General features: G+C 54.9%; 2 protein-coding genes across 4 annotated transcripts in view; one reads left to right on the top strand and one right to left on the bottom strand.

Annotated features, from left to right (window-relative positions):
* The window catches only part of RAB17 (RAB17, member RAS oncogene family), a 39,098-nt gene extending 24,756 nt beyond the window's left edge, over positions 1 to 14,342 (top strand). For all 3 annotated transcript variants that reach the window (XM_043878862.1, XM_043878861.1, XM_043878860.1), the window contains exons 2-6: positions 2,176 to 2,335; positions 8,963 to 9,114; positions 9,481 to 9,606; positions 13,187 to 13,280; positions 13,539 to 14,342. In XM_043878862.1, the coding sequence (XP_043734797.1) occupies positions 2,179 to 2,335; positions 8,963 to 9,114; positions 9,481 to 9,606; positions 13,187 to 13,280; positions 13,539 to 13,651 (642 nt within the window). In that variant the 5' untranslated portion in view covers positions 2,176 to 2,178 and the 3' untranslated portion in view covers positions 13,652 to 14,342. The remainder of the gene's footprint in view (positions 1 to 2,175; positions 2,336 to 8,962; positions 9,115 to 9,480; positions 9,607 to 13,186; positions 13,281 to 13,538) is intronic.
* Positions 14,343 to 19,897: 5,555 nt separating this feature from the next.
* PRLH (prolactin releasing hormone) lies at positions 19,898 to 20,664 on the bottom strand. Its single transcript, XM_043877829.1, has 2 exons — positions 20,565 to 20,664; positions 19,898 to 20,094 (listed from the first exon to the last, which is right to left on the bottom strand). The coding sequence occupies exons 1-2, from the start codon at positions 20,662 to 20,664 to the stop codon at positions 19,898 to 19,900; spliced, it is 297 nt and encodes a 98-aa protein (XP_043733764.1).
* Positions 20,665 to 23,911: the final 3,247 nt, after the last annotated feature.

Below are 23,911 nucleotides of genomic sequence, written 5' to 3'. Positions count from 1 at the left end.
TGATTTCTTCTATGATTTGTTGGTTATTCAGAAGCGTGTTATTTAGCCTCCTCTTTCACTTTCATCAAGAGGCGCTTTAGTTTTTCTTCACTTTTTCCCATAAGGGTGGTGTCATCTGCATATCTGAGGTTATTGATATTTTTCCCGGCAATCTTGATTCCAGCTTGTGCTTCATCCAGCCTGGCACTTCTCATGATGTACTCTGCATATGAGTTAAATAAGCAGGGTGACAATATACAGCCTTGATGTACTCCTTTCCCAATTTGGAACCAGTCTATTGTTCCATGTCCAGTTCTAACTGTTGCTTCTTGACCTGCATACAGATTTCTCAGGAGGCAGGTAAGGTGGTCTGGTATTCCCATCTCTTTCAGAATTTTCCAGTTTGTTGTGATCTACACAGTCAAAGGCTTAGGCATAATCAATAAAGCAGAAGTAGATTTTTTTTCTGGAACTCTTTTGCTTTTTCTATCATCCAACAGATGATGGCAATTTGATCTCTGGTTCCTCTGCCTTTTCTAAATCCAGCTTGAACATCTGGAAGTTCACAGTTCACATGCTGTTTAAGCCTGACTTGGAAAATTTTGAGTATTACATTGCTAGTGTGTGAGATGAGTGCAACTGTGGGGTAGTTTGAGCATTCTTTGGCATTGCCCTTCTTTGGGATTGGAATGAAAACTGACCTTTTCCAGTCCTGTGGCCACTGCTGAGCTTTCCAAATTTGCTGGCATAGTGAGTGCAGCACTTTCACAGCATCATCTTTCAGGATTTGAAATAGCTCAACTGGAATTCCATCACCTCCACTAGCTTTGTTTGTAGTGATGCTTCCTAAGGCCCCCTTGACTTCACATTCCAGGATGTCTGGCTCTAGGTGAGTGATCACACCATTGTGGTTATCTGTGTCATGAAGATCTTTTTTGCATAGTTCTTATGTGTATTCTTGCCACCTCTTCTTAATACCTTCTGCTTCTGTTAGGTCCATACCATTCCTGTCCTTTATTGTGCCCATCTTTGCATGAAATGTTCCCCTGGTATCTCTAATTTTCTTGAGGAGATCTCTAATCTTTCCCTTTCAATTGTTTTCCTCTATTTCTTTGCATTGATCACTGAGGAAGGCTTTCTTATCTCTCCTTGCTATTCTTTGGAACTCTGCATTCAAATGGGTATATCTTTCCTTTACTCCTTTGCCTTATACTTCTCTTCTTTTCTCAGCTATTTGTAAGACCTCCTCAGACAATCATTTTGTCTTTTTGCATTTCTTTTTCTTGGGTATGGTCTTGATCCCTGCTTCCTGTACAATGTCACAAACTTCAGTCCATAGTTCTTCAGGCACTCTGTCTATCAGATCTGATCCCTTGAATCGATTTGTTACTTCCACTGTATAATCGTAAGGGATTTGATTTAGGTCATATCTGAATGCTCTAATGGTTTTCCCCACTTCCTTCAATTTAAGTCTGAATTTGGCAATAAGGAGTTCATGATCTGAGTCACAGTCAGCTCCCAGTCTTGTTTTTGCTGACTGTGTAGAGCTTCTCCATCTTTGGCTGCAAAGAATATAATCCATCTGATTTCGATGTTGACCATCTGGTGATGTCCATGTGCAGAGTCTTCTCTTGTGTTGTTGGAGGAGGGTGCTTGTTATGACTGTACGTTTTAAGGCTTTCAATACAGTGTGAAATACTAAAATGTTTTGAGATCCTTGAAACACTAAACATTTTTGTAAATAGGTTTTCTGGAAACTATTTACCAACCAGTTTTAATCCATGAACCACAACTGAGAGAGTGCTGTATCTCTTGGGCTTTTCAGAACATTTTTGGAATAGCTACGGATTTTGCAAAAGTGAGAGGTGATAGAAGGAAAGTGAGTCAGTACGATGACTGGCATACAAAGGCGACTTTGCAGGGTCTGAAGATGTTCGTATACATTGGCCTGCAGGGCACTGGGGACATGCTTTCCCAGCACATCACAACAGACCTGTGTCATAGCTCTCGGTCACTCCGATTTCCAGATGGCAAGATGGGGTGCATAGTGGCCCAGGACTGGCAAGCCAGGTGCCTCTGACTTAGAACTCCATTCCGTTCAGGGCTGTCCATGTTTGGTCAGTGTCCCGGGGGTGAGCTTGCTGAGATCATTTGGCATCAGACATTCAACCTCCTTGCTTCACTGTCTCTCTGCAGGGCATGGCGCAGTTGAATGGGGTCCCTCGTCCTGGGGCCGCCCCGGGCCAGCCCTGCGTCTTCAAGTTGGTTCTCCTGGGCAGTGGCTCTGTGGGCAAGTCCAGCTTGGCTCTCCGGTATGTGAAGAACGACTTCAAGAGTATCCTGCCCACTGTGGGATGTAAGTGATGGGACAGGGCACCCCTTCCTCAGTCTCCTAGTGGGGAAGCCAGAGCTGCTGACCTGAGTGTGGGGCACATGGGAACCAGCCACCTGGGAATTTCTCATGCCCTTCTGGAGCCTCAGGAAGTGCCTGGTGCTTGCCAGGGGCACAAGGTCCTCTGTGGGCCAGCAGGCACGCACACGGAATCCAGAACTCAACCAGGCTTCAGCTCAGCTGGAGTCTGTGGAGAAGGAGTGAAGATTCCAGGGCTGAGTCTGGCCCTGAAGGGTTGGGTATGTGAGAGATTTTGTTGGTGGAGGGGGAGCCCAGATGAAGCATCTGCCCCCACGCTCTGTCACCCGGCCCCCTAGACAAGCCAGCCTCTCACTCTGGCTGGTTGCCCTCCCACTAAAGCTATTCCTTTTCTGCCCAGACTCAGTTTACCCTCCTGGCTTGGATTGGAGGGGGGGATGGGTGCTGTCGGAAGGGTTGTCAGGGAGGGAGGCCCCTCTCTCTATGCTGCTTAAAGAGGCTAAAGAGTCACAGCCTTCAGAGGGGAAGGACTTTGTCTGTGGGCAATCAGCCTCCTGCACACCCTGTCTAGGGGTGAAACCCCCTCCCACTTCCCATCTGAAATAGGGAAACCCAATATGTACTTTGTGTCAATTCACTTGGGAGGCAGCCCAACGTGTGGGAAAGACACCTAATTTGGAATGAAGCTTTGGTTTGAAATTTGGACTCTGTTATGGAGAGTCCCTTGGACTGCAAGGAGATCCAACCAGTCCATCCTAAAGGAAATCAGTCCTGAATATTCATTGGAAGGACTGATGCTGAAGTTGAAAGTCCAATACTTTGGCCACCTGATGTGAAAAGACCCTGATGCTGGGAAAGAGTGAAGGCAGGAGGAGAAGGGGATGACAGAGGATGAGATGGTTGGATGGCATCACCGACTCAATGGACATGAGTTTGGGTGGACTCTGGCAGTTGGTGATGGACAGGGAGGTCTGTCGTGCTGCAGTCCATGGGGTCACAAAGAATCGGACACGACTGAGCGACTGAACTGATACTAATACTGATGGATAAGCCTTCCATTTCTCTGCATCCATTCATTTATTCACTCATCTATTCACTCATTCATTCACTCCCTCTCTCACTTAGTAAGTACCTGCTGGGTGTGGCCTCTGCCCCCGGCCCCTAATAGGCGTGGAGGATTTTCTAAATGCCAAGCAGGCACACCGACATAGAAACTTAACACAAAATTCAATGCACAGTCTTTGGGGGCCCTCAGTCTTCTCAGGAGGGTGGTTCCTGCATCCCTGAGGCATACAGGGCCAAAGGGACTGGCCAGGGCCAGGGCCCTGGAGTTGGTGGTGGGACAGGCAGAGCAGAATGAGGGGCTGGCCATGGGATGGAGCCGTGGGGACAGGACTATGGATTCAGGCCTGCTGAGGGTGCACAGGGCAACCTCTTCTTCAGCAGGCAAGCTGACACCATTCACCTGTGATACTGGACTGGGCCTTAAAAGAAAAAATACAACAAAGTGCTAAGTCTGGCCTCCAGGTGGGTTTTAGTCCAGAGCAGAGACCACAGAAGGGGCCCTGCCGAGCTGGGATATGGGGGGTCGTGTGCCTGGGTGTGAACCTGGATCTGGACAAGCCTTCCAGGCTGGTCCTTGCTGTCTCCGTCCCCTGAATCCGGATCCAGGTTCACACCTAGGCACACAGCCCTCCGTATCCCAGCCCAGCCGGAGGGTTGAGATCTGACCTGTGAACTCACAGGGCTCTGCCTGTTTTTGTGAATAAGGTTACTTGGGAACAGAGCCCCGCCCACACCTGGGTATTCTCAGTGGCCAACAACCCTCTGGCTGAGGGGGGGTGTGTGTGTGTGTGTGTGTGTGTGTGTGTGTGTGCGCGCGCGCGTGTGTTAAGTTGCTTCAGTTGTGTCCGACTCTTTGCAACCCCATGGACTGTAGCCCACCAGGCTCCTCTGTCCCAGAGATTCTCCAGGAGAGAATACTGGAGTGGGTTGCCATCTCCTCCTCCAGGGGATCTTCCCGACCCAGGGATTAAACCCATGTCTCTTTAATATCTCCTGCCCTGGCAGATGGGTTCTTTACCCACACGTTTCAGTGACGTCTCTGGAGGGGTGGTGACATCTAGCGCTTGTGTGCGGATTTGCCGGTGGAACCAGCTTGGACCAGCTGGGCCTTGTGTGAAGCAGGGGAGTGGCCAAGGGTGCTGGGTTTCTCCCCCGCCCCCTCCCTGCTGAAGGAAGCTTTGCTGGAGCCCAGGCGCCCCGAGGAGTCACCCACGTCGTGTTCCTTGCAACCCGGAGGCAGTTCATGACTTTTACAAAAAAAGGGAAGGCTGCAGAGGGGGCTTGAGTGAGCCGGAGCAGCTGTTTAATTAAATTAAAAGGTCAAAAAGCAAAACCTTTCCTTGTGTTAACGTTTAGCTGAGACTCCTTTGTATTGGGGGCCAAAATATGCAAGCTGAAGGAAAAACCCCAGTGAGTTCTTCAGTCATGCAGTGTCCACAGGGGGTCTGTTCAGCTCAGCAAGTGGAAGGCACGCCTGCTCCCAGGGGCTGGGGAGGGGCCAGAAGCATCCCCTGGTGTCCCTGCCACTGGGGCCCCCTTATTGAACCTGAGGTGGAGCCAGAGGAGGTCGGAGCCCTGCTTTGCATCACCATGAAGAGCAGCGTGCCAGGCGGCCCCAGTTCAGATTATCATCTGATGAAAACGCACCAGTGTGTCTTCTCCCCCTGCATGTCCCAGATACGTGAATGGTTCCTGGTTCTTGGTCTGATCCTGCCCGCAGGCCCCGGCTTGTAACCAATATCATTTTAGGCAAAATCTCCAAGTCTGTTTGCATATCTTGGGAGTTTACCTCTTAATCACTCTTAGTCTTTACCTGTGAACAGGTAGAAAATTTGGTCAGCAGTTTTCTGAACAAGGAAGGTAATACATGTGGGGTCTTTTCTGGAGCCAGAGAGTCTGCAGGGCAGGGGGTAGAAGTTGGCATCAGTTACCAGCCCAGAGGGCTGCGTAGGGGCCCATGTCTCTCTCTCTCTCCCTGGAGACGAGGCGCTGTGGTCTGTAAACAGCCGGCAGCCTCTTGTACCACATCATTGCTCCAACTGAAAACCCTACCCCCCCTGGAAATTTGTTAGGATTTTATTAAATACATTGATTTACACTCAACTATGAGTTGTCAATTTCAGAGTAGAAAAGGAAAATGTCAGAAGCTTAGACAGCTAAACAGAGGAAACAAACGTGAGTTTTATGCCCACCTGTCACCCGGCAGTGAGGGTTTTTAGGATGAGACCAAAATGGAACTCAGAAGTGTGATGTGACCTGACACAATCAGGCGAAGCATGTGGGCAAAAGGCTGCTGCTCCCGCCAAGGAGCCGAGGAGCCGGGAGAGGGGAGAGGGAGGCGGGGGAAGGGACGTCAGGTGCCAGACAGGCGCCTCCTCTCTTTTCTCACGGGTTTGACATCACGCTGGGAAGAGGACAGTGTTGACTCGTGGCAAAGGGGGAAGCTGGGCTTTCGAAGGTTTAAGGAAATCAACAAAGTTCTTGCAGCGGATAGGCCTCCTTACAAGGCCCGCGCGCAGCCCTCACCCTCATGACGTCAACAGTCCTAGTGGAATTTCGTCCTGCTCAGGTTTCCCTGGTGGCTCAGAGGGTAAAGCATCTGCCTGCAATGCGGGAAGATCCCTGGGTTGGAGAGGGCCCCTGGAGAAGGAAATGGCAACCCACTCCAGCTGGCAGAGTAGGTTTCTCTCTGAGCCCTCTTTTCTTTGCTTATGGGTAGCTGCCATCCTGGTAACTGGCTGTGTGTCTGCATGGCCTCTTCTTGTGTTTGCAAGGGATAGAGAAAGAGAGACAGACAGGGAGAGAGACAAAGAGACACAGAGAGGGAGAGACAGAGAGAGAGACACACACACACAGAAAAACAGAGAGACAGAACATGAAGGGGGTGCATTCTTACAAGGGCACTAACCCCGTTTTGGGGGCCCCACCCTCAGGCAGACTTTCCTTGTAGCTCAGTCATTATAAAGAGTCTGCCTGCAATGCAGGAGACCCAGGTTCAATCCCTGGGTTGGGAAGATCCCTTGGAGAAGGAAATGGCAACCCACTCCAGTATTCTTGCCTGGAGAATCCCACGGACAGAGGAGTCTGGCAGGCTGCACAGTCCATGGGGTCGCTAGAGTCGGACATGACTGAGCACCTAGACCACCACCCTCAGGACCTCGTCTAAGCCTAATCACCTCGCGAAGGCTCCATCTCCAAATACCATCACGCTGAGGGTTAGGGCTTCAACCCACTGACTTTGGGAGAACACAGTCATTCAGTCCATAGCACCTAACAAGTGTATATGACTCCAGGCTTGTGGATGAGCAGAATACAGGCCATGCAGGCAGAGGCCCCGTCAGCGGCTTCCATTTAGGAGCTGCCCCAAACTAGATTCCCGTGAGAGAGAAAGGTGATCTTCCACTTTCTGTGCTAGAATCTCAGCCCAGACGTGTCTCTTACCCTCCATCTGTAGTGGATTGAATTGTGTCTGCAATGATACATCCATGTCCTAATCCCCAGTACCTATGGCTTTACTGGGGAAGAGGGTGTTTGCAGACATAACTAGTTAAGGCTATTCCTGGATTTCGGGTGCACCCTGAATCCCATGACCAGTGTCCCTGGAACAGGAGAGCACAGAGATGCAGAGGGGACAGCCCTGTGAAGACAGCGGCAGAGGGGGGAGCACCTACAAGCCAGGATCACCCATCACTGCTGCCCCTACCAGGAGTCGGGAGGGGGCGTGGAGCAGAGTCCCTCCCAGAACTTCTGGAAGGAACCAGCCCTGGTGACACCTTGATTTTGGACCCCTGACCCCCACAACTGAAATAATACATTTCTGCCATTTTAAGCCACGCATCTTGTGGTCATTTGTTCTGGCAACCCCAGGACACTCACACACTGCCCTTGGAGTGAAAATTTTCATTTCAAGCATGCGGCCACATCTGCCAGAATCTCCCAACAAGCCCCCGACCCAGCCCAGGTCTGGGCAGGGCAGCAGCTTCACCTGGAGCACCCCACCAGCTCCCCTGCAGTCTCTGGTTTAGTTCTGTATGTGACACACCCTATATGCTACAGGGCCAGAACATCTTTTTAAAAATAACATTTATTTTATTGAAGTATGGTCAATTTGCAATGTTGTCTTAACTTCTATACAGAGAAGTGATTCAGTTGTGCACATGGATACATTCTTGTTCGTTTCTTTTCCATTATGGTTTATCACGCCACACTGAACATAGTTCCCTGCACCTGCAGTGGGACCTTGTTGTTTCTCCGTCCTGTACGTAAGGGCTTGTATCTGCTAATTCCAGACTCCAGATCCATCCTTTCCCATCCCCTCCCCCGGCACCCACAAGTCTGTTCCGTGTGTCTTTCTGTTTCATAGATGAGTTCATCTGTGTCATAGTTTAGATTCTGCATTAAGTGATGTCATGTGGCATTGGTCTTTCTCTTTCTGACTTACTTCACTTAGTATGATAATCTCTAGGTCCATCCATGTTGCTGCAGATGATATTATTCCATTCTTTTTTATGGCTGAGTAATATTCCATTGTATATATGTACCACATCTTCTTTATCTATTCATCTGTTGATGGGCATCTAGGTTGCTTCCAGGCCCTGACTATTGTAAATAATGCCACTATGAACATTGGGATGCACATATCTTTTCTAATTAGAGCTCTTTTCTTTTCTGGATACATGCCCAGGAGTGGGATTGCTGGACCATATGGTAGCTCTATTTTTGCTTTTTTGAGGAACCTTCACACTGTTTTCCATAGTGGCTGCACCAATTTACATTCTGGGGACAAAACGTCTTGGTGTTACTAATTAGCTCGCTTAAAGTCACATCACTTGGAAAAGCTCTGTGAAGGGGAAAAGCAATCTTCACATGAAAGGTAGATTGCCCAGGATGTCAAATGGAAGGTTTGGGGTAGCTCTTTCATTGTGTGTGATCATTAAGCAGAGACACGGATGCATAAAAGCCCAGGTGCTCACTGCCCCCAGGGGTGACAGGTGAGAACACAGACGTCTGCTTGCAGTGAGTGTGTGCAGAGAACAGGATAGTCTATCATGGACTGCTCCCTGAGGCAGGGGGCCCAAGGGCTGACACAAAGACCCCAGTGGGCTTGCTGGGAGGTGGGGAAGAGCAAGGATTCTAAGCAGGGATGTCAGTGGAGATGGGAGGTCGGGAGGCAGAGGTGTGGATGAGGCTGGGAGGTTAGCAGGAGGCCAGGAAGGATTTGGGGGAGGAGCTGGGTGACAGTCAGTTGCATTGCTGGACACTCATGGGGACATGCGGACCCCTGGTTGCCAGAGACTGTTCCATGCCACACATAGTCCAGGGGATTTGAGTAGGACCCTGGAGTCTATCTTCCTACACAAAGCTCTGTGTAATCTACAAGCAAGTTCCTTATAACTCTGCTTCTTCTGGAAACTGTCACCTTCCAGAAGAGGTGTTTGCTGAGCCTTGCCCACAGAGGGTGCCAGGGAGCTGTCTCCCACTGGTGAGCTGAGCTGTGGATAAAGACCTCGTTCTGCAGGCAAAGCTCACTCTGGGCTTGGGTTTCAGGTGCGTTCTTCACCAAGGTGGTGGACTTGGGGGCCGCGTCTCTGAAGTTTGAGATCTGGGATACGGCTGGTCAGGAGAAGTACCACAGCGTCTGCCGCCTCTACTTCAGGGGGGCCAACGCTGCGCTTTTGGTGTATGACGTCACCAGGAAGGTGAGGCTCCCCTGGGCGTGTCCCCGCCCTCCCAGGCATGAGGAGGCTCCCTTCTGGAGGCATCATGTGACTGGCCTGTGCTGGTCCTTTATATTAAAATTGTGACACCAGTGGAGAACCCTTCAGCGAGAGTTGGCCACCTCCTCCAGGAAGCCCTTGCTGACCACCCCTCTTCCTGCTGCGCAGTTGGGTTTGTGTCCCTCCGTGGTCCTCTTTCTGGAGCATCAGCATCCATCGCTCATGATTCCTTGGGTGGGTCGGTTAGACTACATTTTAACAGGGTGGCCACCGACACCTGCCTTGTCTTTTCTGGGACGGCTGAGGAGGAACACCAGGTCTGCCTGACGGTCCTGTTTTCTTTTTCAGGATTCCTTCTGCAAAGCACAGCAGTGGCTGAAGGACTTGGAGGAGGAGTTCCACTCTGGAGAAGTTGTGGTGATGCTGGTCGGCAACAAGACAGACCTGGAAGAGGAGCGGGAGGTGACCTTGGAGGTGGGCCTGGAGACTGTCCTTATGTCTCAGGAGGGGAGATGGGAGGGACCCCAAACACACCTGACCATCTGCTCACACAGCCACGAGTGCATACACAATTCCCAATTCAGTTTCCTTTCTGGGCGGAGGTTTCGGGTCTCTCTTGGGAAGGTCAGACCCAGAGATGGTGGCTCCCAGCTGCAGGGAGAGCCCTGAGCATCACCATAGACCCCACACCCACCCTGGGCACCGAGGGCCAGCAGGGGCAGGCAGCACTAGGAACGAGGAAGCCACGGCCCTCCCCGCCCTCTCCCTCTTTGAGTAATGTGGGTTTCTGGTCTTCATCTTTGTGTTCAACAAACTGTTCAAGAAGTACGTGCTAAGTTGCTCAGTTGTGTCTGACTCTTTGAGACCCCCTAGACTGTAGCCCGCCAGGCTCCTCTGTCCATGGGATTCTCCAGGCAAGAATCCTGGAGTGGGTTGCCCTTTCCGCCTCCAGGTTCAAGAAGGGGCAAATCCAAATTTATTTGCTAGGAAATGAGCAAGGAACAGAGGACCCAGAAGCTGTAGTTCTTCTGTAAAATGGCCAAGAGCAGAAAATACGCTCAGGAAGGTGCCTGAGAAGTGCTGGGAGCCTGGAGCAGGGAGCACGGGTCTGCGTGTGTGTGTACGGGAGGTACAGGTGGTGTCTGTGTGTACAGGCGTGTGTCTCTGTGTGTGTATAGGAGCTATCTGTGTATGTATGGGAGAGTGTGTGTGTATAGGAGGTAAGGTGGTGTCTGTGTGTATAGGTGTGTGTATCTGTGTGTGCACAGGTGTGTGTGTGTGAACAGGTGTGTGTCTCTGTGTACACAGGTGTGTGTGTACAGATGTGTGTCTGTGTGAACATGTGTGTGTGTGTGTGCACAGGTGTGTGTGTCTGTGTGAACAGGTGTGTATGTCTCCATGTACACAGATGTGTGTGTGTACAGGTGTGTGTCTGTGTGAACAGGTGTATATGTCTCTGTGTGTGCACAGGTGTGTGTGTGTGTCTCTGTGTGTGCAGGTGTGTGCGTGTAGGAGGTGAGGTGGTGTCTGTGTGTGGATGGGGGGTGTGGGGTTGGGTTCAGGAGAGGCTCTGGGTGGAGGGGCAGATGAGGGAAGAGGGTGCTGGGTGGCAGGGGGTAGGGAGGGGAGGGGGGCTGGAGGCAGGGGGCTGCCGGAGAAGCCCCATGCTGCCCTGGGGCTCAGTGGCAGAGACCCCTGCGGTGGTGGTGGGCTTGGGGGCGGGGATCTGATGGGTGACTTAGGAAGAGTGTGCAGAGGCCAGGTCAGGCTGTGGGGGGAGATGGGACCTGGGTTGGGAGACCCTCAGGGAGGCCAGGGGTCCAGCTCTGGGGTGGACAGGGCCTCCTCCCTGCTCCCCCGGGACCCCTGCCCTGGGCTTGGCCTGCCTGTGTGTGGGGGGCCCCATGGCTTAGACTGCACGGCACCCTGGGGCCTGGGCTGTTGACCCTGGGACCCCAGACCCCACCCTGGCCTCTTCCTCACTCCGAGCTCCCACTAGGCTGGGCCTTGGGGTGGGGGTCGGGGGGACAGAGTACACAGACCCCTGAGCTGCAGGTGCCTCGGCCGGGCAGAGGCCAGGCTGACCAGCGGGTGGTGAAGCTTTCACAGTAACTTGGGGGCTTTTCATCTTAAAATAATTTCAGCATTACAAAACTTGTTGCAGAAATAGTACAGATAGTTCCTGTCTGCCCTTCTCCCAGCTTTCCCAGGTATGAATGGCTTACTTAGATAAGCACAGAAAGTGAGAGTGAGTCTCTCAGTTGTGTCCAACTCTTTGCAACCCCAGGGACTTTACAGTCAGTGGAATTCTCCAGGCCAGAACACTGGAGTGGGCAGTCTTTCCCTTCTCCAGGGGATCTTCTCAATCCAGGAATTGAACCCAGGTCTCCTGCATTGCAGGTGGATTCTTTACGCTGAACCACAAGGAAAGCCAAGAATGCTGGAGTGGGTAGCCTATCCCTTTTCCAGTGGATAAACTGGGGTGCCCTGCATTGCAGGCGGATTCTTTACCAGCTGAGTTCTCAGGGAAGCCCTTAAGCACAGAATGACGAGCCAATCAGGAAACGAACAGCCACACAATGCTCTTAGCTCAGATTGTATCTCTTTTCCTACTATGATCCCTTCCCTGGTTCAGGGAGCTCTGCTCCTGGATCTGGCCACTGAGAAGCTCCCCACCCCAGTGGGCCTGGTCCCTCCTGCCCCGTTATTCTTTGAGGTCTTCCTTCCTGGCTGGCCAAGTTGTTCCTGGTTCATCTTGCCCTTTCCCGGCCCCAGCCCTGAAATCCATCATTTCCCCGAGGAGCTCTGGTTCCTTGTGTGGGGGAATGAATTTAGGAGCCAAGATCTATGCACTGGATGTTCTCATTCCATGGGCAGTGAGATAACCATGAACCCCATCCTGGGGGACCTCAAGGACAAACTGGCAGACGGAAGGCTGGGGACCTGCAGTTTAGGGGCTAGAGGCCCACCGGACCAAGAAAAAACCCTCAAAGTGACCCACCTGGAACCCTCAAGCTAGTGGGGGAAAGGCAGATATTTGGATTTCATTCAGATGACCGGGGCTTCTCAGGTGGCACAGTGGTGAAGAATCCCCCTGACAATGCAGGCGACACAGGAAAAGAGGGTTCGATCCCTGTTGGGAAGACCCCCTGGAGGAGGAAATGGCAATCCACTCCAGTATTCTTGTCTGGGAAGTCGCACAGACAGAGGAGCCTGGCGGGCCACAGTTGATGAGATTGCAAAGATTTGGACATGACTGAGCGACTTGGGCACGCGTGCAGATATGACCAGATATGAGCCACCTGAAGTCACAAATCTTCATTTGTACCAGGTCACGTTGTCCTTTAAAACACAAATGATAATGACCATCTCTGTGTCTGGGAAGGGGCTGAGAAGCTTGGGGTGGGGGGAGTGCAGCTCTGTGGGCCAGGTGAGGAGGGGTGGACACTGCTGGGTGCAATGCTGCAGGCCTGGCCGGCCCAGCCCCCGGGGCCCGCTCAGCCTCAGGCAGGACCATCTGGGGCCCAGGCTTCTTCTGGGAGGGTCCGGAGGTGAGGGTCCTGCCCGGGGAGCCCCCCAGGTCCTCCTTCATGCTGTCTTCCCGTGAACACTTCTCCCCTTCTTGGCCACACAGGCAGCCCCTGGAGTTTCCCAGCCTCCCTTGCTCCACACACCATCACCCCACGCAGGCCTGACCCCTCTGACACAGCAAGGAGGGGGAGCAGAGAAGGGCCCAGGGGGCTCCCACCAGGCTGGCCTCATCCCCCTTCCACGTCTCCTCTGTTCTCGCTTGCTTTCGGAGCCCCCACCCCAGATTCCATGGTGGGAGGGGAGCCTCCCTGCAGACCCCCCTGGGGGTGCCAGGCTCCCCTCCAGTGAGCGCCACACCCCCTCCTGGCCCCACTGCCCAGTCCTGGCCGCCTTCCCCAGGAGCCCCAGTAACAGGGCCTGAGGAATGAGGTTCTCCACTGGTGCAACTGTCCTGTGGCCTTTCTGGGTCTTCTCGGGACATTTCTGATGATTAATGTGGACTTTCCACGGTCACTTCCTCCAGGAAGGGAAGGAGTTTGCAGAGAGCAAGGGGCTGCTGTTCATGGAAACCTCAGCCAAACTGAACTACCAGGTGACCGAGGTCTTCAGCGCCGTCGGTGAGTGACCAGCCCCGGAGCCGGGGGGCGGGGGGGGGGCGGGGGGCGGGGGGGGGGGCTCCTTCTTCACACGGGTCTTCTCTGGCCTCCCGGGGCCCAGCCGAATGCTGCCAGGGACCTGGAAGGGGGACAGGAGTCAAGGGCGCCTGTTTCCTGGTTCCCGGAGAGCATGAGGCAGGGCGGGTCTCCAGGGTGCAGGGTCTGCGCTGGGCTGGGGGCTTCCCTCCTAGCCGGGCTTCCCCCTCCTGTCGTCTGCAGCCCGGGAGCTTTCGCGGAGAGAAGAGAGCAAGGAGGGCCAGAGGCGGCGGAGAGATGCTCCACTGACCCTGAGCGAGCGGCCCTCGCTGCGGGGCCGATGCTGTGCCCACTAGAAGCGGCCGCTCCGGGGGCAGCCGCGGGGAGTGGGTACTCCCAGCCCGCGCCCCAGCGGTCCTCCGAGCGAGCCACGGCCAGCTCCGTGGTGATGGCGGTGCTGACCCCAGTCCACCGTGGAGCCCGGCGCGTGCCTGAGTCCTCCAGGAGCAGGAAGCCGGCATTCCTTAGAATAATTGCCTCCCAAGCTCACGGGAATCGTTCGGGAGATGGTTGCGTGTCCGGGGGCCTCCAGAGGGCGCGGGCTCCACTTCCCCAGTCGCCAGATCCCGCCTAAATGCCGGATGTCCTGGGGATGGGCACGCCTGACCCTGCCTGGAGGTGACCCCCTCAGCTGCTTGGCCACCTGGCACCACAGAAGGAGATGGTCAGAGGGCAAATCAGCCGGCGGGCACTTGGTTCTGGGCAGGAGGCTGCCCTGGGTTAGGCTGGGGGGTTTCACCTGCTCCTGGGACAGGAGAGAGGGGTCAGCAAGCCTCGCTGGAGCGGGCCACGTCGTCACCGGACCTCTGTGAGGGTCCCTGAGGGGGGCAGCTGGGGGCGGGGTGGGGGCCCCACTGTCCGCTTCTCGGGGTGAATATGAGGACAAGACGCTTGGGCCCATAGGCTTGAGGACTCAGATTTCGAGCGGAGGGATACCTTGTTCCGCTCCAGTGAGTTTTTCTCCTAAAAGTAAACCCCATTCTTGCACGTGGTCTCTGATGAGTTTGTAGGTGGGGGTTGTGGCTGAGGTGGGCACAGGGCATCTTTCTGGCGGAGACACGTCACGGGCTCGCCTGGCTCCTCCCTTTGGAGAGGCCCCCCACGGCCCTTCTGGAAGATGAGCCAGCGGCCACGTGAAGGTGGTTCAAAGGCGGCTACTTGCTGGGGAGGTGGTGACGCTGCTTTCCCCTCTGAGACTGTGATAAGCAGGCGTGAAATTTTAAATAAGACGTCACTGTCATCCTCCCCCCCCCCCCCCCCCAAAGTGGCTTCACTTTGTCAACTGTAAGGACCAACAGGACAAACGTAAAGCGGCCTTCCCTGGTGATGCCGAGTCCCTGGACTCCCCCAAATGCGTGTTTCTTTCCTAGACAATTTCCCGGTGAAACCTGGCAGCTTACTGCTGCGGGCCCTGCGCTTTCTGACTGCAGTGAAGGTTTTTACACGACCGTTCCCTTGCAGATGGAGCGTGTGAGATGTGAGCCCTGGTGGTGTCAGACTGTGTCCTTGTGCTCTGGCTTCTCACTCAGGGTAGCTCGGCTTGGTGGTTTAGTTGCTACCTCGTGTCGGACTCTGGAGACCCCATGGACTGTAGCCCACCAGGCTCCTCTGTCCATGGGATTTCCCAGGCAAGAACACTGGAGGGGGTTGCCATTTCCTTCTCCAGGGGATCCTCCGATCCAGGGATTGAACCCGAGTCTCCTGCGCTGCAGGTAGTCTCCTGCGTTGCAGGCAGACTCTTTACTGACCCAGCCACCAGGGAAGCCGGCTGGGCTGGGACTCCCCACCAAAGGACGAGACCACTTTGGAGGTGGCGGGAGGCTGAGGTTGGCTCGGCCACTAGATGGCACTCCAGCCTTGCCGAAGCAAACCCCACTGCTCCAGGTCTAGAGAGTTGCTTTGCTGAACAATCGATGTCTTTCAGAGGAGTAACCCATCCATGATGAAATAGGAAGTGGGGAAATCATGCTAGTTGTAGGATGCCCATATATGTGATTGCTTTCCTCCTATCTTCTCAGGCTAGAATTTATTATTAAAGCATATTCTTTGACTCATTGCCACCTCCCTCCTTCAAGCCTCCCTCCCTCCCATCAGAATGGGATGGGGTGAATGGTGACCCTGGAGCCTGGGGTCCCCATTGCCGGGTGTGATTGCCCCTTTCCCTCTCCTCCTCCCCCACGGGGCAGGTGGGGCTCAGCCCTGGGATCACCTGGAAGCCTCTGTAGGCAGTATCCCTGAGCCCACCAGCTCCGTGTTAGATCTGTCTGCAGGATGGCATGGGCCCTGGAAGGTCTAGACCCGTCCAGTGACCTGATATTCAGACACGGGGAGCTCTGTGGTGAGGGCAGGGGTTCTGTCCGTCTGTCTTTGCATGGGGCTCCCAGTGCCTGGTACGATTCTGGCATATGCCAAGCACTCAGCAAATGTGTCCCAGGAGAGGACTGAAGCTGTTTTCCCCAGCATTGTAAAGAAAGGGCAGGTTTTTTCTAGAAACAGCCTCCACCACACCCAGGCACAGGTGTTTCTGGAGCCTCTCTGTGTCTGCTTCACACACCTGAGCTCAGCCCGCCCTGGACCGTGAGGTCGTGGTGGGTGTAGAACCTGGAGGGAGATGAGTCCATGGGGTTGCGGGTGTTCCGGGCACAGATTCTCCGGGGTAAACGGTCCTGGGGGAGGCCGGTCTGTGAGCTCTGTCCTGTCTGCAGCTGGGGAAGCCACTCCAGCCCTTCTCACAAGCCAGGGGGTGTGTGTGTATGTGTGTGTGTGTGTGTATGTGCGTGCGCGTGTGTGTGTGCACGCAGGTGTGTGTGCTCGTGGTTAGGCAGGAGGGACAGCAGAGCTGAGAAGCAGCCTCCGGGAGCAACCCTGCTTCCTGCCTGTGGTCCTGACCTTTCCTCGCCCGCTCCGTTTCCAGCTCCTCCTCCGTCTCCCCTGGAAGAGCCCCCTGTGCCTGGAGGGGCTGACTCAGGAATCCATTCTTCTCCTTTTAAAATAGTCCCTTTTCAGAGGCCAAATTTAGAATAACTTGAAATCATCTTACCATTTGTAAGATGTTGAATGAAAAGAAAAAAAAAGGAGGAAGGGGAAAAAAGGAGAAATACCTCCTTTAGAAGAATCCACTCAGGAGGAAAGAATCAGAGACTCAGCCTTGTGCAGCCCACGAAGGACAGCTGGTCTCAGCAAGGGTACCCCGGGGGCCCGAGTCCCTGGCTGGGAGCTGTTTAGGAGACAGGCTGCTGTCACCGGGTCCCAGGACTTCTGAAGATCGTTTATGAGCAGACGGGAAAATGAGAGGGTCTTACAGTCTGCAAAGGGTCAGGCTCGGGTCCTGTCGGAGTGGGGCCCGGAGCCCACCGTCAGATACCATGCCGTAAGTCAGACACAGAGCGTTCATGCTTCAGCAATGGCCGAGTCCCACCCTGCCCTTGGACCCAACTGCTCAGATGACAGGAAATACAGGGCAGGACGGAAAGAGGAGGTCAGAGCACTTGGGGGAGCAGGCGCCACATGCTGCCTGTGGATCAGCCTACCAGGTAACACGCCTGGGCTCTTGTAAGAGTCTCTGTCGTGACAAAATCAGACGACGGGGGACTAGCGGGAAATAACTAACCGTGACCCTGAATCTACACTGGAGTCAAAAAAAGGGGGGGGGGGCAGCTAAGAGTTCCTTGCCTTATTTGGGGAGTTTTGAGTATGGATGAAAACTCTATGATATTATGGAATTCTTAAAAAATTTTTTGAGGCATGATGATAATTTTGTGGTTATGGTGGAGATTGTCCTTCGTTTGAGGAGAAAGATGCATAAATGTCTAGGGGAAATGTGATATCTACAACTCACTTCCAAGGGGTAGAGAGAACAGGGGAGAGTGCGGGAGAGAAAGTAAATGCAGTGATAATCGTGGAAGCTATTAGTATTTTTATTGACTAACTCTAGTAATTTTCTGGTGGAACCGTTAGGGTTTTCTTTGTATAGTGTCATGTCGTCTGCAGACAATGCGGGTTTTACTTCTTTTCTGATCTGGATTCCTTGCCCTTCCATCTTAAAACAAGCGGAACCAAGCCCTGTCCTCATCCCTTTCCTTCACTTTTATCTCCCTCTCCTTTCCCTTCACAGACAAGCCTTTGAAACAATCGTCTTTACGGACTCACTCTCTATGTGATTCTCAGGCGGCTGGAATCGCCCACCATGATCCAAACATTGGATCATTTTGATCCCCTCATCAGAATATTACTCTTGACCCACTTCCTCCTTTTTACATGTTCGTTTCTAAGAACTGTGGGCTTCCCTGATAACTCAGTTGGTAAAGAATCCACCTGCAATGCTAGAGACCCTGGTTTGATTCCTGGGTGGGGAAGATCCGCTGGAGAAGGGATAGGCTACCCACTCCAGTATTCTGGCCTGGAGAATTCCATGAACTGTATGTATGGGGTCGCAAAGAGTCAGACACACTGAGAGACTTTCACTTTCACTTCTAAGGGCTTGTTACATTTTCTCAGACTCCAGCTATTATAAGTGGAGGGTAGGGACTTTTCTGGTGGTCCAGTGGTTAAGATTCTGTGCTTCCAATGAGCCAGTTTGATTCCTGGTCAGGGAATTAAGATACCACATGACTTGCAGCCAAAAAAAAAAAAAAAAAATTAAGTGGAGGGTATTAGGTACCATCAGAATATTTTTGAGCTTTCTTGTATGTTTAAAACTTCCATAGTAGGAGTTTGGAGAATACATAAAATCTCCCATCTCCCCGATTCTCTGGGCTCAGAAGATGAGTTCCAGGGGCTGCCCTGACTGGGTACCAGGTGCTGCGTGGCTGGAATCCGGAGCCCTTTGCCACACTGATGTTTCCACATCTGCAGCACCTGGGGCTGTGAGCTCTTCTATTTAAAGTGCACAGCTGAGTGGCGTTTAGCACGGTTACCACCTTGGCCAAGTTCCCAGACACTTTCAACCCCCAAGGAAGCCCTGTGTCCGTGGAGCCGTCCCCAGCCCCTGGCAGCCACCAAACCACTTTCCGTCTGTGGACTTGCCTCCCTGGACCTTTCTTACAAATGGAATCACACACGAGGGGACCTTTGGTGCCTGGCTGCTGTCCTGTTGCATCCTGTTTTCACGGTTCCTCCACGTGGTAGCATTAGGAAGAGCATCACTCCTTTCCATGGCTGAGTAATAAGCCGTGGTACGTATGCATAGACCACGTTTTGATATCCATTCATCTATTGATGGGAGTTGGGGTTGTTTCTACCTTTTTCGGCTGTTGTGCTGCTGGGAACTTTCCTATACAAGTGTGTGTTTGAACAGTGGTTCTCCGCTCTTTGGGGTGTGTCCCCACAGGTGGGAGGGGGCCATGTGGTCACTTTGGGCTGATCTGCTTTCCTGGGTTCTCCGTGCTTCCAGCCCAGGCCCAGCACCTGTCTGCCCTGGGAGGGGACTGGCCGCACTCCTGTTCCTTCGTGCACACGCAGCCTGGGGCGGTGCTGACCAGGCAGGAGCTCTCCTTGGGAGGAGACTGGCCCCTGCCCTCCCTCCAGCCTCCCTGTGGCTGGGGAGGGGGCAGCCCTGACCCAGCCCCATCCGGGCGGTGTGGGCCGGTTCAGCCTCCTCCAACTGGCCAGTGAGCATGGACGCCCGCCTTCCTCATCGGGCAGGGTGGCCAGGCCGGAGTCCTGCAGGCTGGCTTTGTGTCCCGGCCCCTGCTGAGTGTGCACAGGAGTCCCAAGGCCCCGGGGGGGTTCCTGGGACCCTGCAGGCAGGGTGCAGGCAGGGGCCTGATGGGCCCGAGCTCTGGGTTCAGAAGCAACTGCCCATCCGCTCCTGGCTCCAGCGCTGGAGGGGCGGGCACACCTCGGGGAAGGGGGTTTATGCTCATGGAGCATCCACACCTGTCGGCAGGTATGCAGGGGCTGTGCCGCCCAAGCTCAGGACTGAGGTGCGTGTTCCCAGACCCAGGTTCATGTGGGAACCGGGGCTCCCAGAAGGTGGGGACGGAGCTCAGTTGTCCAGTCAGTGGGCGTGTGCCCCCGACACCAAAGCGAGCTCGGCCTGAGACAGGACACGGGACATCCCCGTGCGATTCAAAAGGGACGCAAGGTGGGGTTGAAATACTTGGACCTAGGAGTACTGGGAACAAGCACCCCCTGTTTCTTTTTCTTCCACGAGTACCAACAGGGAGGCAAAAAGAGCTGCGGCAGAGAGGGGACAGGTGAGGCCGAGGGGCTATGATGCCCTCCCTGGGGTCCTTTGCACAGCAGCCTCGTGCAGTGCGCAGCCTGAGCAACCGTTCAGGGCGGCTTGTAGAGGGGAGCGGTATGGGCTGCACGTGACCATGGCCGTCCTAGCCCCCTGCTCAGTGCCGGGTGCCCTTAGGCGAGTCCCGGAGCCTCTGGGCTGCTGGGCTCTGAGGGTCCTTCTAGGCTAACATCCCGCGAGGGAAAGGACCGCCCGCTCTGTCACCACACAGACACGTGTGAACAAGCCAGCTGCTTTTATTAGGACTGGAGGGAGGGTCGCCGGTGGTGGAGGAGGGGTCGGGGACAGGCTCCTGCCGTTACTCCTGGACGAGCTGGGCCATCAGCCGCCCCAGGAGGGCTCGGGAGGGCTCAGCGCTGCCTTCCAGGGGGAAGCAGGCCGGCACGCGCCGGGGGCCAGGCCTGGCTCTGTCCCCCGGGGCAGCTCTCCGCCGGCCAAAGCGGCCCACAGGCCGGATCCCGCGGCCCGCGTACCAGGCAGGGTTGATGTCGGGGGCTGGAAAGAGCGAGAACAGCGTGTGGAGGCCTGTGCCCTGGTGCGTGCAGCCCTGGTGGCTGGGCTGGGTGTGTGCTCGGCTCACGGCTGCCCGTCGCCCAGGCCGTGCCGGGACCACCCGCCCGCACAGGAGGGCTGCCTGGAGTGCCCATTTCTGGTGCTGGAATGGCTTCGCGAAATAGGATTTGACTCACACCAGGACACACTCCCCTCCCCTTCCTGTCCCCTCAACCCCGTTCTCATGGGCAAGGTGCACTCAGCCCCAGGTCACCCCTGTGGTGAGGAGTGACCTTCCCTCGTGTGCTGGGCCGGGACCCTTGGGAGCAGGTGTCGGGGCCAGCTGGGGGAGGGGTCTGGGAAACAGGAGGCCAAGCCCCCAGCTCTGGGACGCTTAGCAAGGATGCCCCAGCTCAGGAAGTGGCCAGGCCCCCCTCTGACCCCTGGGGGCGGGGGCGGGTTGGGATACTCACTTCGGATCTCCATGGAGTGCTGGTGGGCTCGGCTGGCAGCCCCCCGCAGGGCCAGGCCCAGCAGCAGCAGGCAGAGGAGCCAGGTGCCCGCCGCCTTCATCCCACTAGCTCCTCACAGAGGCCCCACTTGGGAGGGTACAGCCTGAGGGCAAAGGTGAGCGTGCGTGAGCACAAAGTGGGGCGGCACGGATAACGCCTCACACACTGTGTGTGTCAGAGTGGATGTGTGTGAGTGCGTGCACACATGCATGTACACGGACATGGGTGTGCACAGGTGTATGGCAGGTGTGCATGGGGTTACACGCGTGTGCACGCCCAGCCGGGCTCCAGTGTGCACGTCTCTGCTCTGCTGGGGTGGCAGTGAGCCCGGAACAGCAGGCGCGCCTGGCTCTGCGCACAGTCCCTCGCTCCCCCGGGGACCCAGGCTCTGCTCTGTACAGTGAGCGTTCGATGAGGGGACCGCGTGTGTTGGCCTCTCCTGGGCTCCGTCGTGTTTACCAGGAGCCTCTGTCATCAGAAGGAACCCGGGGGGAACATGAGCTGTGGGTGCAGAGAGCTGGGCTGTGTTGGTCGTGCCTCAGTCTGTCTGTCTGTCCATCTGTGTCAGGGAGCCAGGAGTGTGGGAGGCCTCTGCTCATGGTGGGTGTGCACGCTTGGCCTCGGCGGGGTTGGGGGGGACGGCAGAGGCGAGCAGGTTGGTGGGTCCCTGCCAGGAGGAGCCGGGTGGCTGCCAGGTGGAGGGGCTGTGGCCCAACCTCAGACGTGACCCGGGGGCTGGGGCCGGGGGGCGCTGAGCCCGACCGTGCTCTGGGCGGGGGCCTGGGGGCGCCAAGCCTGACCGCGCTCAGGGCCGGGGCCCCGGTGCAGGGCTCTTTCCCTCCCTCAGCCCGGTTCCACCCTGCTCCCTGCCCGTTGGAGAACGTCAGCTGACAGCCGCGCACTGTGGAAGGGTCGTCACCCCCCCGTCCCTACCAGGGACGCTCACCACCCCCGCGACCCCAGGTCCATGCCGCTGAGTCTCCAAGATCAACCAGCAGCCCGAGGGGACCTGCCCTCACGCAGCAGGACAGCCCTGTACAGGTGGGGGGGAGCTGTGGGCGACAGAGGCACCCAGAAATCCACTTCTCACCCTGCTGGGCTCAGCCCAAAACAGCGTCCACCCGGCAAACCTGGCAACTCCTTCCGCAGGTGCCCGCACCTCTTAGGGCTGGCTCCTTCCCCCACTCCCCCCTCCCCTGGCACTTAAGGAACCAGCCCAAGATGCCAGAGAGCTTGTCTGTTTTGGGGAAGACCCCTCTGCTGACCTTGGCTTTCCAGCCTGTCCCTGGGCCCAGCGGAAAGTGAAAGCGTTAGTCCCTCAGTCATGTCCGACTCTATAACACCATGGACTGTATCCCACCAGGCTCCTCTGTCCCTGGGATTCTCCAGGCAAGAATACTGGAGGGTATTCTTAGGGTTAGGTTAGGGTAGGTAGCCATTTCCCCCTCTGGGGGATCTTCCCTACCCAGGGATCGAACCTGTGTCTCCCGCATTGCAGGTAGATTCTTTACCGTCTGAGCCACCCGGGAAGCCCTAGCCCCAAGGAACGTGCTCTCCAACTGAGAGATTTAAAATGTCCACCCCTTCCTTTTTTAGAGACCCGTTGGCAGGGGGACTCCAACTTAGAGGAAATGGAGGTGTCGTCATGAAAGTGCAGTGATAAAGAGATGCTCCCAGATGGGTGGGGCTGTCTGCTCTCCCCCTGGCTGGGACCCCCGCTGGGTGCAGGGCGTCTTAGGAGAACCCTGGTGGAGCCTGTCTCCTGACCCTCAAGGTCCTGCCTCCTGAGAGCTGGGGGCTTGCTGTCTCCTGGCTGGTGGGACTCCTGGTCTGTGTCCCCAGCGGAGTTGCCTGGACGGCTCCACCTTTCATTTCTACCACGATAGCCGAGTGGACAGGGGGCCAGAACAGGCAGGGTGGCCCCTGGATGCACAAATGGGGTGGGGTCCCCACCAGAGCTGGTCCTGGCTGCCAGGACTGAGCCCTGCCCCGATGGGGAGGGAAGGGTGGCAGGGGCTGAGCGTGGAGCGTCAGGGACCCCCGCCCTCTCCAGCGCCCCGCGAGCGACTCACCAAGGATCCCAGTGGCTGGCGAGCGCCGTGGACGGGAGCTGGGACCCAGGTGGGGTGTGCTCGCCCCTTTTATGCGCCCGGGAGGAAGCAGCTGACCCGACCCCCTCCCTCCCTCTCCGCCCGCTTCCCTCACTGGGCCACATCGGAAGAGTCATTTTCTTTTTTCTTCTAATTTTTTTTTTAACTCTCATCACCGATGTGATGTGTCCTTTCCTGGGTTATATAATTTCATTTGGGCTGAGTGGTTTTAAAACACATTAGCTTTCCTTCTGCACGCTTTGGGCAGACTGCAGAGCCAGGCACCGCCGGCCTGGGTGCTCCGAGCCGCAAGACGGCTGACACAGAGCTGACCCTCCAGCCACCTCCCTGCTCCCGTGCAGGGTCACCCGAGGAGGCCGTCACAGCTGAACCACACCCTGATAATCCTTCCCTGGCCGGTCCGTCACCCACAGGCCTTTTACAGCTGCATTTATTACATACAGACCACTTTTGTCCTGTTTCTACCACTGAAAAACTATGTTTATTCCAGCTCTTTCCAGAGTCGTCATAATTACACTTTAAAGAAGTTTATTATGATTATCTGGTGAAGGGAATGGCAACCCACTCCAGTATTCTTGCCTGGAAAATCCCAAGGGCAGAGGAGCCTGATGGGCTATGGTCCATAGGATCGCAAAGAATCAGACACGACTGAGCAATGCACACACACACACACACACACACATTATGATTATAAAACAAGTGTGTACATTTCTTATAAAATAAATAACATATGCTAAGCTGCTTCAGTTGTGTCTGACTCTTTGCGATCCTGGACCGTAGCCCGCCAGACTTCTCTGTCCGTGAGATTCTGTAGGCAAGAATACTGGAGGCAGTTTCTGTGCCCTTCTCTAGGGGAATCTTCTTGACCGAGGGATTGAACCCGTGTCTCTTACGTCTCCTGCATTGGCAGGAGGGTTCTTTACCACTAGCACCACCTGGGAAGCTATGATTATAAAACAAACACTTGTATTTCTATTATGAAATAAATAATGAAGAGGCTTATTTTTATTATAAAAGCAATTTACATACACTTGGATAGAATTTAGCACATACAGAAAAATAGGAATAAAAGAACACCCATGTATCAGAGAAGTCAATCATTTATCCCATTTGATGCACTTCCTTTTCATAGGCTTTTCATCTGTATTCTGGGTAGGTTCATCAGATTCATGCATTTTTGAATCTTATTATTTCCAT

Source organism: Cervus elaphus, chromosome 20 (assembly GCF_910594005.1).
Source record: "Cervus elaphus chromosome 20, mCerEla1.1, whole genome shotgun sequence".
NCBI classification, from domain to species: domain Eukaryota; kingdom Metazoa; phylum Chordata; class Mammalia; order Artiodactyla; family Cervidae; genus Cervus; species Cervus elaphus.
The sequence above is the reverse complement of the archived record's forward strand: the minus strand, read 5'-3'. Positions and strand labels throughout refer to the sequence as shown.

What these genes read in the sequence shown, in the direction of transcription:
- PRLH (XM_043877829.1), bottom strand. Translation starts at nt 20,664, where the DNA reads ATGAAGGCGGCGGGCACCTGGCTCCTCTGCCTGCTGCTGCTGGGCCTG. An exon ending in GCACTCCATGGAGATCCGAA is followed by an intron (nt 20,095 to 20,564) that starts GTGAGTATCCCA and finishes CGCTCTTTCCAG; the next exon opens with CCCCCGACATCAACCCTGCC.